The sequence below is a fragment of the Nothobranchius furzeri genome, chromosome 8 (assembly GCF_043380555.1).
Source record: "Nothobranchius furzeri strain GRZ-AD chromosome 8, NfurGRZ-RIMD1, whole genome shotgun sequence".
NCBI classification, from domain to species: Eukaryota; Metazoa; Chordata; class Actinopteri; order Cyprinodontiformes; family Nothobranchiidae; genus Nothobranchius; species Nothobranchius furzeri.
The window spans coordinates 65957240-65973058 of record NC_091748.1 but is presented as its reverse complement, the minus strand read 5'-3'; the positions used below and the strand labels follow the sequence as shown (position 1 = coordinate 65973058).

Here is a 15819-nt window from a genome sequence, read left to right as displayed (position 1 = left end):
GGAGCTGTTGGATCCATCGGGGTAACAGAATACACTGATCATCACCTGAAGTCTCAATATGATCTCCTCCTTTTCTTTCTCCAGCTCACCCACATCTGTCTTCTTGCTCTGTAGATTCTGAATTTCCTGAAAACACAATGATTTTAGGTGGTTAAAGCATTGCCTGTCTGATTTTTCCACTGCCACCATCTTTGCTTTTGAAATATAAACTAGTAAATCTCCTAATTTGCACTAAAAAGCATCAATTCTTGCATTCATTGGTCATTCACACACACAGTCAGCGACTTGGGAAGTGAACATTGCTCCAAATATCAGGATTTTATCTGTAAAAATTAGAAATTGTTTGCATGAAGCAGCTTTCTGGGAATTTCCCACTTTGGGAGTAAAAAGTGTTTCAATAAGCATTTTTAATGCACATAAACTTGAACCAAACAAGTCAAAATGGTTCACACGACAAAACACTTTTCACCTCACATGAATAAATACAATCCCCACTGAAGAGTTCAGAAGGGTTTTTTTGTCTCATCAAAGCGCCTAAAAGACAGTTCGGGATCTTAGCCAACGTCAAAGCACAAAGATTCAATCGCTCCTTTTCAGTTAGTGTCCACTTTAATTTAGTAAGGTGATTTCCTTTAGGAGAAGAAACAAAACAAGGTTACTGAAGCAGGAAGATTTCATTTAAGCCTTAAAGATGATTTAGAGAGAAATGACACAAACTGACACCTGCACATTTTTTTATCTGCCTTTTGTTTCACATCCACAAACTACAGATTCACACTAAAGAGCATTTTACAGCAACTGACATCAGTCAGAGATTAAAGCGTTTATATCCAGCCGACCACTGGGAGTCCTTTATGAATGTTGTTGTATAACAGCCCAGTTTTCTGCGCTTGGATTTCATCAGAAGACAAATAGATCTGGACAGCACGCGGTGCAGGGAGGGAACTTGCCTGATCTTTGGCTCTCAGCAAGGCTTCCAGCTCCTCCAGCGACTGACTCAGCTCCTCTTTACCAGGCTGACCAGCGGCAGGACGCCCCAGCTGGGTCTCCAGCTCGGCCACCTGCAACACAAAACAAACACATATTTTAAAAATGACATAATCAAAATGCTCAGGCTGATGTCATAACTGTGAAGGATTTTAAAAAGCTTGCATTTAATGAATATACAAATAAAGGATATTAGAATGGGCATTAAAGAACTGGCTGCACCAAGACTAAATCTAACTCTTCCGATGCAAGGTAACAAGATGGTGTTAGAAAGAGCATCTCTGCACAGCTCCACATCTTCCGGCCCCGCTGAAGCACATTTCTTTACGGATTTCCTGAGCCTCCTTCTGACACTGATCATTGTGGGACTCATGAGGAATACTGGGTGTTGCTTTTTGCCCAGTCCTGCTCAGGAATAAACATGAACAAAACGTTCCCTGAAATGTCAGGAAAGAAGAGCAAAGACACGTTGAAAAACAGAATGAGCGCACAAAAGAGCTAAGATGTTTTTTATTTGAAGGGAGTCGTGCTGGAGTTTATGTTTAGTGATTCCCCAATGAGCAGAGGCGCCTCCAGAAAATTTTGATAGGGGTGGCCAGACGGGGTCAATGAAATTTTTGGGATGGCACACCAAACAGGTCCTAGTGGTAACTCTGGGAGAGTTTAGCCTGTGACAATGTACTGCATTGCTCCTTTATTCATTTTTATATAAAATAATAATAATAAAAAACAGTATGTATTCAAAACATTTAACTTAAATTTTACAAACACAAACATTTCAGAAAAATGCATTTCAGTTATTTAAAATGTTATTTCAGTTTTTATTATAAAATTTATTTTTTAGTTTAATTCACCTGTGTTCACAAAAAACTATGGAGATAAAAACATTTTTTTAAATCGTGAGCAGCAAAAACATATGTATTTTTTATTCTAATTATTTCTTTACTCATTAATTGTGTTATTTTTATTTTGTTTTACAGTTATGTCTTGAATGAAAAGATAAATTTACGTTTTGACTGAACATTAATATGATTTATTAACAGCTATTTTCTAGGGATGGCCCCCTGGCCACCCCTTGGGGGCGCCATTGCAAATGAGCAAAAGCTTTGAAAGGCTTTGAAAAAAATCCTGTATGATGGACTTTACCAAAATCTTTACAACAGCAAGGCAGTTTTATTTATATGGCACATTTCATACAGAGGCAATTTAATGTGCTTTCCATTAGCAAGCATAGCAAGAACATTAAAATCAACGTGACAGCAAAATGAAAATACACAACTAAATGAGACCAAATTAATCTAATTTATTATTCATTTAATTAACACAAATTAATTTTAGATTTAAGAATAAAAAAGACAAAGTTAGAGTGAGCAGTTACAGTGCAGAAGGTGCAACATAAACATTCATTCAAAGGCTGATGAAAACATGAAGGTTTTAATTTTGATTTAAAAGTTTCTAGAGTCGGGGCACATTTGAGGTCAGGAGGAAGCTGATCCCATCTGTGAGCAGCATAGTAGCTAAAAGCAGCTTCACCCTGTTTGATTCTGACCCGAGGTTCTACCAGCTGACTGCTTCCTAAGGATCTCAGAGCCCTGCTGGATGTATATACAGGCAGAAGATCCAAAATGTATTCTGGCTCCATGCCATTGAGTGATTTATAAACTAGTAGAATCACTTTGAAATTGATTCAGTAGTTTACCGGTAACCAGTGTAGAGATTTAAGAACAGGAGCGATGTGCTTGGTTCAATATGGATGTAGGAAAATATTGATACAGTGAAATATATTTCCTGTTGTGATACTGAATCACTATTTAAAAGCAGTGTATTGATTTTCATTGAGATTTACAAGTAAACATTTGCTGTATTTCTTTTGTGTGGTGCAATTCTAACTCTGACTGCTAGGTGGCAGCAGTTTTCCAGCCTTCATTCAGACGGAACAATAGGGAGCCTAAGTCTCCTCCCTTTCCAGTCCATGGAAGAAGAAAAAATGAATGCAAGTCAATGGTGCTAAAACGCTTTTTTCTTCTCTGCCTTGCCTTATGCCCTGGATCGCGCATATGTTGTACTGCAATTTAAATGAAAACTAATTATGGGTGTTTCGACCATGCCTGTCACGTACTTTGAGATTTATTAGCTTGTAAAAGTTCGTAATTAGCATGACTACAAAAGAAATCGGCACGTCGCATATGTGACGTCACCACAAAATCTCCTCTCCCCCAGCACAGCTGCTACTTACCACATGGCCAAATTTATGGTGGTTCTTGCCTTCTGAAGGAAGGATTTTAAGTTTGTTGAACTTACAGCCCTCAGTTTTCTTCGTGCCTGGTTCGATGAGGTCACTTCGTGAAGCGTATTTGTAGTCCTAGACTTATTTTTACACAAAACCTAAAATAACATTTCCTTCCGTTCGAAAATAAGCGTGTTCTTGGTATGAAAAAGCATCTTTAAAATTCACTGACATCATATGTGAAATCCATGGCACAAAAAAAGCAGAATTAGAAAATAGCGTTTTTAGCTCCATTGACTTGCATTAATTTTTTCGTTCTTCCGGGGACCCATGATGCGGAAGTAGATGGGCGTGGCTTAGGCTCCCTATGAAACCCCGTAAATGTCTGGGAAGAGTTTTCCCATTCAACAATTCCATCTTAAAAGTGGCAAATATCTTCTGACTTTTAGTATTGAAATATATGGCATCGTCTCCCGTTATCGTGAAAGATATGTTGCCAGATTATTGTCAATACACACCACTACACAAGAAGTGAAATCTGCAAAATCAGCAGTAAAATGAATGCAAGCAGAATAAAGTATGGACACAGAAACACACAGAAAGGTATTAATTACATTTTCACAGCTGACAAAATGCCTTTAAGTCAAGACTCTGGGTATCATTTAATAACATCCATCAGGTGTCACTGTCCATGCTGTCATACATCTTTTTTATTTAGATACCCCATCACCCATTAACACACACACACACACACACACACACACACACACACACACACACACACACACACACACACACACACACACACACACACACACACACACACACACACACACACACACACACACACACACACACACTTTGATGCCTCTCACTGGAGAAAGAGCTTTACTGCCAGTGGGCTCAGAGCTGACGCCTCTCGCCTTGGAGACTTTGGTAATTGAGGGATGTGACCTGGCAAAAGATTCTGATTTTTTTTTAACCCAAAGTCTGACCCAGTTAACTGAGTTTTAACATATTAATAGAAAAGTGTCAGAAAACAAGGACAACGTGTTCAGCATCTGAGGTTTGATGTGAAATTTGCCATCTTTGTTAAATGTTAAAGGTCCAGTTTCCCTCTTGGCTTCAGTAACCTCACACGTAAGCTGCTGATGCCTTGTTCTGTACCGTTTCAGTAATCAGCTTAAGAACTAGAATTAATTGGATCCCAAGTGTTTGAATCTGCAGCATTTAACAAGAAGCCACTTTAAAAGTCTGAAAGCTCACAAAGCACCATCTCACCATCATTTAACCCAACGTTAAATCAGGGAATCCCAGTTTCTCATATTTTCATTAGACAAGCAAATGTTGCCCAAGGTCGATGGAATTACATTTAATAGCAGTTAAGAGTCAGATGGTTTAGATGAAAGTGCTTAAAAATTGTTAGTTGTGAGAGAAATGATCTATGAGTGATTCCTGCAACAGCATGGATCAATGACCTGATTCAATCATGAATATATCAACAAATCTTCTATCAGCATGAATTTAAAAAAATCTGGTTTGAAGAGCATCTGAGATAACTGCAAACGTTAAAAGGGATTATGTAAGGACTCATTACAACCTAATGTCACTTTTCAGGTCACCTTGAGTGTGTGAAATGTAAGTATATGAGCGTAGAGAGGCTTTCCCATGTGGCCCACATTTTATTCTCTCTGCTTTTAAAGTCGGTTTCAAGGTGGCGCTTTATAGATTCCAGACCACAAGGCGCTGCACAACATCCACTCAGAAAACCCTCGGCAGGGTGGAGGAGAGGATTGTCCAAACAGTCCCACTTTGTGTTATCAGCTGTGTGTGTGTGTGTGTGTGTTAGCCACTATCCCTGGAGACATAAGCTCCCTCTTTTTGAACTCAACACAAATATTCCTGAAGAAAGAGTTTTCCAAAATTTGTGTGCCTAGAAATATTTCCACCCTACCAACCAAACAGGAAAATCAATGAACCCAAATGCAAATGAAGATCTCTGCATAATAATTTATTTCAAGCTCTATTCCCTGAAGTCATTCCTGTCACCCTCCACCTTAGTAGCTTTAGCTTGTTGCACTCAGAGTCCGTTAGTAATTCACTGCTGTAAAACCAAAACTGAAACTCCTGTGCATTCGTCTTTTTAGCTCCTCAGCCTTCATTAGTGTCTACACGAGCGGTTCATCACTAAACCAAACAAATCAGCTGTGTTCATGATCTAAAATGTGCAGGAAACATGCTGGAAGCAGACCCCAGCGCCAGTACGTCAGCTCCACTTGACTAAAGACCAAAAGGGACCTGTCCAGTCACCATACATGGTCAGACTGGCATACACGTATTTCAGCGTATGCCTACCTGACAACAAAAGTCTATTAGACAGGCGTACGCTGTCAGATCATCATACAATTTTAAGCTGTTTGACACTTCGATGGGCCATATTACCAATCGGATTATCATACATTTTTTTAACAACCGTATGACACCCTGACTTGTCAATTTGATATAGCACATACTGGCTCAAGGCTGCATAGTATGCCTTCAAATAAAATCTTGTGTTGGGAAATGACGGTGGGAAAGTTTTCTTAGTCAAATGTTAAGAATAACTTTATTGACTATCTTGTGCAATAATGACAAAGATCTGAAGAGATCTGTTAGCGCTCCGAGCATGTTTAATTAATAAATCCCAGCATTATTATTGCTTTGTTGTTGTAATAATAGCTAGCTGTAGGGTCTGACTGTCATATTTTGCTGTCTTAAATTTTATTAGCAAAGCTAAGTTGTGCTTTTACAGCAGTTGGACTCAATTCTGGTGGGCTTAGAGTAAAATTATTCAGCATGTCAGAAAGTTTACAAAACTTTTATGAACGTTTCAGTTGTTTTAAGCTAATTCTGATAATAAAAGGACAGGAAGCAGCCTACTCATGTTATCTGTGTCATCCTGCAGTAGAAAATTCATTCAGTCAATGAAAAAAACCAGACTTACTGCTACGTTTTTCCTTTGCTCTTGTCAGATTAAATAGCAGCATTCTTCAGATCTAAGTCATCATAGGTCACATCCACCTGGAGCCACTTCAGAGGGCTGAAGATCCACATGTGGCACCAGAACCGCAGGTTTCAGACCCCAAAGTGTTGCACATCAATATGTAGCTATAAATTCTGGATTTTGTGTTTACCGCATCGAGTGTCTTATAATTTCCCCTCCAAAAATCAGAAAAATGAATTAAATGCACCAAATAAAAACAGCTGCATAAAAGCAACTTGGATATCGTTTTTCAAATTAAATATAAAACTCTGGTGGTGTCAGTTCTGATCAAAGCTGAGAAGAGGTCAGCGATAACCCAGAAAACAAACCCAGCCCCCCTCCTGTGGTGGATGAACACCGACATGGCAGAAGCTCAGAGTGTGACGAAAGAGAAAAAGCCAGCTTTTCTCCCTCTGCTTCTCTGGTGATTTATCTTCTTCCACTAACTGGGACAGAGGGGGGAGGAGATGGGCAGTGTGGGGTGTCCTGTCCCAAAAAAACCACTCCTGCCCCTCTCCATACCCTACTGCCAATCCCTGGAGGCCTGTTCTACTTCCTGCCACCTGGTTGACTTTGCTGCAGCTCAGAGTGTGTGTAGCCCTGTCAGTGTGTGTGTGTGAGAGAAAGGTAACCTTCATCTGGACTCGTACAGCAGGAGGAAATAGATGAAGCCCAGACCTGAGCGAGAGATAAAACAGCCACTTTAGTCGGCGATGAGAACGTTTCACTCCAGACATGCAGAACAGGCTTTGTTAAGCTTGACCAGGGGCATAATTTCCTCTCTCTAAATTAAAGATGAAATGTCTGCATTCTGGCCCCGCCATTATCACGGGAGCCTGTCAGCAACGATGCACCAGGGAGGGGAGCTGGATGAAAAATGAATCTGCAGTTTGAAGCAGTCTACGGGGAGATTTCACTATGATTGTTGAACACTGTGTGTAAAAAAAGCCTCTGCATTAGATCCAGTTGAGTGGGTGTACGGGACAAGAAAACAAAGATGGATGAAAAGTTTCTCTTCTCTCTTAAACATTTTTAAATGCAGAGAATAGCGTCGACTTTTCTTGAGATACTTTTATTTATTTGCAGCTGATGTCAGCTCTAAATAAAAAGACAAGAAAGTAAGCAAATTGATTTTATAGAGACACGTTTGATGAAAAAGATAAACCGATGACGCTCAAAGATAACAGAAATGCTCTAATTAGCTGTAAAGTGCTGGAGAAGAGCTCACAGCAAAGTGGAAAAGCAGCATATCTGCAGTTCTGAGCACCATAAAACCTAGATCCCGTTCCTAAGTTAATTCTAAAGCGGCCTCAGACAGTCAGAGTCACAGGGTTTTATCCTGTGTGACGAGAAGGAAGACGACGTCGTGGCCCTGAAGCATCAATCTGGGATTACATGGAGAGACAGAAGAGAACAAAACAGCCGCGGCCTGAAGAACTGGAGTTCTGCAAGAACATCTTCTGACAAGTATCATAAAACACTCCTCAGAGCAAGTGTGTAAAGTAGGACTGAAGGTGTTTCAAAGGTTAAATGTGGCAACGGAACACAATGCATGGGTGTGGGTTAGTTGTTTTACTTCACAGAAACTGTGTTTGCTCATTCATTTAATTATAAATATGAATATGTTTTGTTAGCTTAAATGTGAAACACTGCAAGCTCAATACAATGTTTTAAATAAAAATTAAAAAGGTGACATTCAGGTAGTCATGGCAACAACACAGGTGCTTGACCCTCCACCAACAGATGAGACAAGAGGTTTGATTGCAGATAAATAACAATCTCTTCTTCTTTGGCAGCCATGAAACAAATGATCAGCGATTCCTGAGTGGTTGAATAAAGAAATTAACGAGGCTCATCTTTTATTTCTTCCCATTTCCACTGAAGCATGCAGTGAAGGCCTTTGATCTGTCAACTGCTCTGACCAGATCTCACACAGGAAACACAAACAGAGTAGCTTGTCTATGTCAAACTCAACCCTGGTCAGTTTAGGGGTGTGTTGGTATCACCTGATCTCGGAGGCGATCGGTCTCCTCCTGGTATTCAGCCAGCTGATTCTTCCACTGCTCCACGCTGCTGTTGGCCTCCTGCAGCGCTGCCACCAGCTTGGCGTTGCTGTCCTGCAGCGTGAACAGTTCAGCCTCCAGGTTTATCTCACACATAGACCTGAGGGGAAATTATAGCCAGATGCAAAGAGTATCAAGACATAAATTCATACGTATAAGGAACCCAGCAGATTGCATCGAGTCACTGACTAGTGTCAGAGTCTTTACAGCAATCCTCATACAAAGCAAGCATGCAGCGGAGAGGAAAACTCCTTTTTAACAGGAAGAAACCTCCAGAGGATCCTGGATCAGTATAAGCAGCCATCCACCACAACTCACTGGGGATCGAGAAGACAGAGCACGCACACACACACACACACACACACACACACACACACACACACACACACACACACACACACACACACACACACACACACACACACACACACACACACACACACACACACACACACACACACACACACACACACACACACACACACACACACACACACACACACACACACACACACACACCAAGTAGTGTTTCTATGGCTATATTGTGATTTCTTAGTAAATATTCTATTTGGTGAGAGATAAACTTTATTGTATCTATCCTAGTGAATCTATAATTAAACAGGTAAACTAGTAGTAGCACATTCAATGTCAGAGAAAGTAAAATGTTATTATCAGGAAAGGGAGAATGTTTAAGTGGTTAGCAGCAGTGTGCTAGACGATGGCGCCCTCCATGAGGCCACCACAGCTCAGCAGAACATCAATGTAGCTTCTTCTGGGGAGAAAAACACTTAGAGAAAAAAATAAAGCTAACAGCTGAAATAGCAGGAAATAATTCAGTTAAAGAGCAAATTGTAGAAGAAAGTAGTCAAGTGTGGAAAGTGGTCAGTAAGTCCTCCAACAGTCTAAGCCTATAGCAGCATAACTACAGAGATAGCTCTGGATAACCTAGCCTTTTAGATGGAGGCATGTTGGAGGCAGGGCAAGGGAGAGCCGTCTTTACCGACAGTACACTCCACCTCCCTCTACTCCCCCACTTGTCCAGATCTAGGCTAACATCAGATTTTAACCATAGGCCCTATCAAATAAAAATGTTTTAAGCCTATTCTTAAAAGTAGACAAGGTGTCTGTCTCATGGACTAAACTTGAGAGCTAGTTCCACAGGAGAGGAGCCTGATAGCTAAAAGATCTGCCTCCCATCCTATTTTTAGATATTCTGGGAACCACCAGTAAACCTGCAGTCTGAGAGCAAAGTGCTCGGTTAGGAAGGTATGGAACAATCAGGTCACTGATGTATGGTGGAGCTTGATTATTTAGAGCTTTATATGTGAGAAGGAGAATCTTAAAATCTATTCTGAATTTAACAGGCAGCCAATGTCAGGAAGCTAAGACACGAGAGATATGATTTCTCTTTTTAATTCTCATCAGAACTCTAGCTGCAGCCTTTTGGACAAGCTGAAGACTTTTAACTACATTATGTGGACATCCTGAGAGTAAAGAATTACAGTAATCCAGTCTTGATGTAATTATCTTGATGTCTTCTGTCTTCTAGTGGAAGGCCTAAGATCTACAGATGGTAAGAGCCACTTTTATTTTAAAGTTGCAGCTGTGGCTGTGCTTGGGAACTATTTGCTGGTTTCACACCTCAATTCAAACCCTTAAAGATGAGCGTCCAGCAGGGAGGTGTAATGTCCAGAAATGTTCACTGTTCACCTACATATTGACCTAATGCCACTGGTCATCTGCAGACCTAATTTTATCATCTAAAATGGATTTTACACTCTGTCTTTCTGCAAGCCAGAAGGATACTGCAACCTTGCTGACATTTCAGGAGGGACACATTGTCAGCCTGTGTTCCCAAACAAAGTCTTCTCTGATAACACAGCAGGAGTGGCCACTCTCTATAATAGGACTGCTTCAGCTTATATGAGTTGATCATTCATGAAATGAAATTAACAAATGTTATATGGACAATAATAATGTTTCATTAATCTGTGCTTGAATTATTGAAATGAAATGAAGTATTACATTGGATGATTTTTATATATATATATATATATATATATATATATATATATATATATATATATATATATATATATATGGTAATCAGTAATGTTTGATATGACAAGGCAATCGTTACCTGCACCCAGATACAAGGACAAATTAAAGTTAAGTTAAACTCATGACACAGAGATTTCTTTACCCCAGATCAGAGCATCCGGTATCTCAAGAAGGCGTGTTCTGAGTTTTCTTGGTAATATCCCTTAACATGGCACGCTTCGATTGGACAAGTAAATCATAATATGAGAATATAAAAACAGAATCACTTACAGTGATTCAACAGTCGCATTCCAGCTTTCCATCATCCAGCATTCGTTCTAGAGAGCGTTTCGGAACGGCCGTCCCGAGCGACACCTCTTTAACCCTGAGCATTTTTGGCAAGCTGCCAAAACCCTGCTAAAAGCTGCCTACTGCTGACACAGCAAATGGTTCCTTGCCGATCAAAGCTGATATTGTTCTGACTCCTTATGAGTCCTCCGAGACGCAAACGGTTCCATCCATCTGTTGTGACCCGGGACATCTCTGGACTGGAGAGTCGGTGCTATGGGTACTCTACAGCCCTCGGTGCCAGAGGTCATCCGACCTCTCTGACCTTCGGATCCACGAAGAGGGTCTCCAAGAAAGAGTGAAGTAGACACACTGATAGCGTCTGATGCCTTTTGATGATGTAACCGGATTACAGGATACAATAAGATAATTAAAAGAAAAAATAAACAAATGGGCCAATAATTAGGTTCGGGGAGAATTGGAGGTTGTTTAAGAATGACTGGAGTCACGGGTATAGCATGAAACGGTTTATATACTAAATTTTAATAATAATGGGAAATATAACACATAAAGATAACACACAAAAACAGATGAAAACAATCGACAATAGTAAAATGCTCGGTATGAGATTTGATCATATGAGTCACAAGTCAGCCGGCGTCAAGTCAAATCCCCACGCTTGGGGTGAAAGTCAGAGTCCGGTGGTGCGATTTTTTTCCTACCGCACCGTTGAGATTGTTCACAGAAGAGAGCAGTCTGCTCTTCAGTTACTTGAGATGTCCTGGTTCGTTCAGTGGTTAAGGCTCGCCATCTCCCTCGTCAGGAAGAAATCCAGTTCTCGTTCCAAGTGAGTGATCATAGGAGTCGGGATCAAACCCAAGGAAAAAAAAAACCCAGCCTGTAAACAACAGGACTGTTAGCGAGTTGGCATCGACCCTTCTCGTCACATCACAGCATAAAGTCTTACAGACTTAACAAATGCTTCACTCTATTGGCATAGCCAATCATGTTTGGGTTCACAGTTCAACTAACATAACATCAATTTGATTGTCTATTAAAATAATTCTCAGTAGCTCTGGAAATATAATTACATATGACAACAATTGTTCAGCTCAATAGGCTCAGTTAGATTCTATTACTCTACACTATTCAACAAGAAATACATTCATGACAACAAGGATACATTTAGTTGTGTTTCTATACAGCATTGTGACACCTTGTATATCTGTAACACAATAAATAAATAAATAAATAAATAAATAAATAAATAAATAAATAAAATGTTCTATAACAAAATTCAACAAAATATAAATTCTGGTCCTTTGGTCCACCTTTGTAAAATAATTCCTCCCTAATCAGTTAGCTTTTATTTATTTTTATTTATCTATTTTTTTTTATTATTAAATGTTTGGTTAAGGGACGCATTGCTAATTCTATGGCGTTAGCTATAACGCCCCTGAGGACCTTGTACATCTAGGCCGTACCACCATTAACTGGCGGTTTGAGCCGTTAACTCCTGGGAATCCTATATGCCGTACCGCCGTTAACTGGCGGTTTGAGCCGTTAACTCCTGGGAATCCCATATGCCCTACCGCCGTTAACTGGCGGTTTGAGCCGTTAACTCCTGGGAATCCCATATGCCCTACCGCCGTTAACTGGCGGTTTGAGCCGTTAACTCCTGGGAATCCCATATGCCCTACCGCCGTTAACTGGCGGTTTGAGCCGTTAACTCCTATATGCCCTACCACCGTTAACTGGTAGTTTGAGATGTTAACTCCTGGGATCTAACGTCTAGCAGCCCACTGCTGTCACCTCGGTTGCTGTAATTAGCTTTTTGAATTTAATAATTTACTGAATTTAATCTCATTCACTCACCAACGCGCTCCAACGGTTCCCTCCTACAGAGGATTGGTTCACTCTGTCGTCTCCACACAAATCTATAAGAATGGAATTAATTTGATAAGCTATTTAAGTTTCCTTTTTTTTTTTTAAGTTGCATCGTTAGCTTTTTCTCTTCTTTTTTCTTTACTCACCGCGTTGGTTCCAAGTTCCTAGCTCTTATTAGAAGGAGTCAAGTCCGCCTCTCCCTCTATCTATGCGGCACCCAAATCAGGGTTCTTCACGGCCTCGACCGTTGTTTTTTTTTCTCTCTCTCTCTCTCTCTAACCGCTCAGTCTTTGCTTTCTGTATCTGCGTGCTGCACAGCTGTTTGTCTCTCCTCTCGCTCAGCTGCGTCGCACGGTTTTATTTCGCGGAGGCGGGACTTATTTCTCTCAGCCAATGAAATTTCAGATTCCCACCTGGACCAATAGTATACAGCTTTCCTCTTCTGTTTCTGTTAGGGATGTTCAAGATTCTTGTTTTAACCGATGTTTAATATTAAACTCGTTATTTTAGTTATTCACCCTTCCAATAATTCATTATGAAATTATCTATTAGTTAATTAGATATCTATTAATTAGTATTGTTAATTTCCTTAATTTATATTTTATATTTTATCTAAATTGAGGATGGATCATATTAGTAAGCCAATTAGTTAATACCTCATTAAGGTTCTAGCTTCTGGGTTACATCCTCCCCCATTAAATATCATGCACGTCCCTGTGCATTGTTTCTACGGGGTACACAACTTCTTGAGTAAGAGAGTCAATAAAAGCTTTATTAAGTCCTTGGAAAAGGGACCTAACTACGGTCACTAGTGGATTGCCCAATTGAGAGTAAGTTAGTCTTTGAGGAGGCTGACTACTTCGTTCAGATCTCCTGACATACATCTTTGGTTGCACAGTATCATGCTCATCCGTTTCGGTTTGATTCTCAACTGAGACAGGACGAAGTGAGCTCTCTGTTTCCGACAGAGCTGATGAGCTATTCTCTAAGACTTTGGTCTTTTCAGATGTATGTGTCTGATCGTGTATGATGGGTTCAAAACTTACATCACGTTGCTGCGACTTTAGGACACCATCCAATTGAGGTAGGTTTGTGTTAGTTTCATCCCCCGTTTCTACGTCAGGTAAGTATACTTCGTTTTTTTTCGTTTTTTCAGGTAAGTATGTTGCTGCTTCTTTCACTCTTTCAGGTAAGAATGTCGCAGTTTCACTCATTCTGTCAGGTAAGAATGTTTCGGTGTTGATGCCTTTGTCAAGTAAGGACAATTCAGCATTTTCATTACCAGCTAAGGTTGGTTCCTTGCGATCCCCTGTGTGTAAGGATAGTGTGTTTTGTTGTTGAATATTATTTGAATCTGCTATGAGTTCCCTATTTGGCAAGGTGACCGCTATTTGATAGGATGGTCGGTTTAGCACTTGTGGAAGATCAGAGTAATAAAACTCATCTACCTCTTCGTCAAGTGGCTCATCTGGGTCAGGTTCTAAGGCTGAACTCTGTCTTGTATGAGGTCTGCTAGGTTTCGTAACGCGTTCTGTTTCATTTTCTAATGAAGAGAGAAAACCACAAGGCAGTAAAAGATCTCTGTGGAGTGTTCTGTTGGGTCCTTCTCCGTTCTCTGGTTTTACAGTGTATACTGGCAAGTTTTCCATCTGTTTGAGAACTATATACACTGTTTGCTCCCATTTGTCTGCTAATTTATGCTTTTCTCTTAAGCGAAGATTTCGGACTAAAACACGATCTCCCACACCTAGTGTGGACTCACGAATGTTTCTGTCGAACCGTTCTTTGTTCTTCCTCGCTGTTTTTTGAGAGTTTTTTATGACAATGTCATAACTCTGTTCCAGATGACTCTTCAGTTCTTTAACATACTGAGAATGAGTTATAGAGGGCTTGTTCAAATGCGGTAACCCAAAGGCAATATCTATAGGCAACCGAGGCTGCCTACCGAACATTAGCTCGTAGGGAGAGTATCCCGTCACGTCATTTTTTGTACAATTGTACGAGTGAGTAAGTGGTTTTACAAAATCGCGCCAGTGATGTTTCTCAGTGGCTTGTAAAGTTCCCAACATGCTGAGTAATGTACGATTGTACCGTTCAACGGGGTTGCCACGAGGGTGATAAGGGCTCGTTCTGACTTTACGGATACCAAGTAAAGAACAAAGTTCCTTGATTGTACGTGATTCGAAATCCCGTCCCTGATCACTATGAAGACGCTCAGGAAACCCGTAGTGGACTAAAAAATGTTCCCACAGGTTCTTCGCGACGGTGGTGGCTTTCTGATCTTTGGTTGGGATGGACACTGCATACTTTGTAAAATGGTCTGTAATCACTAAGACATCTTTAGTGTTCTTACTGTCTGGTTCTATGGAGAGAAAATCCATGCAAACTAACTCCATAGGTCTGGTGGTGGTAATACTCACCATTGGAGCAGCTTTGTCAGGGAGGGCCTTCCGACGGATACATCTTTCGCAAGTTTTAACTTTGATTACGATATCACTAGCCATTCTTGGCCAGTAAAAACGGGACCGAATGAGATCTGTCGTACGTTCAACCCCAAGATGCCCCATATCATCATGTAGGCTTTGCATGACTGTTGAACGTAATGAATCAGGCAAGACTAACTGCAATGATGTCTCTGGTCCTAATTGGCGTCTCCGGTACAGTAAATCATTTTGAAACTCAAACCGTTTCCACTCTCTCAAAAGGTTAAGAACCACCGGGGGTTCTGCAATAGTATCAGTTGGCGGTTTATTGTCAGTCATAAGCAGCTGAATGACTCGGCCAATGGTTGGATCTTTCCTCTGCAAGGAGACAAGGTCAGCATGGTTATACTTGGGCACAGCAAAGAAACTGTCACTATTGTCTTCCAACTGGAATAGGTCTGGAATGGCCGCTGCAGACATGGCAAGTGACTGAACTAAACCACAAGGAGAATCAGCCTCATCCAAGACCATGTGCTTTTGGCATGTTGCCTTCACTGCTTCGGCTTGAAGTTGAAGCTCGACTTCTTTGACAGAGGATAAAAGATGAGATCGGAACTCATCTAGTCGTTGGCATTCCTCAGTGAATTTTGAGTTGTCTTCAGGTTTATCATGCAGCCTCCTAGACAGGCCATCCGCGTCAACGTTCTGTGTACCTGCACGGTATCTGATGTCAAAATTATAGGTGGACAACGCAGCTAGCCAACGATAGCTCGTTGCATCGAGTTTTGCCGTTGTTAAGAGGTAAGTTAACGGATTATTATCAGTAATGACAGTGAATGTGTTCCCATACAAATAGTCATGAAACTTATCTGTTATGGCCCA

At 40.6% G+C, this 15819-nt stretch overlaps 1 protein-coding gene across 2 annotated transcripts in view; it reads right to left on the bottom strand.

Annotated features, from left to right (window-relative positions):
• The window catches only part of LOC107392834 (homer scaffold protein 3), a 59688-nt gene that overhangs the window by 647 nt on the left and 43222 nt on the right, over positions 1-15819 (bottom strand). For both annotated transcript variants that reach the window (XM_070554227.1, XM_070554226.1), the window contains 3 exons: positions 8243-8399; positions 951-1061; positions 46-126 (listed from right to left, as the gene is read on the bottom strand). In XM_070554227.1, coding sequence (XP_070410328.1) covers positions 46-126; positions 951-1061; positions 8243-8399 — 349 coding nt within the window. The remainder of the gene's footprint in view (positions 1-45; positions 127-950; positions 1062-8242; positions 8400-15819) is intronic.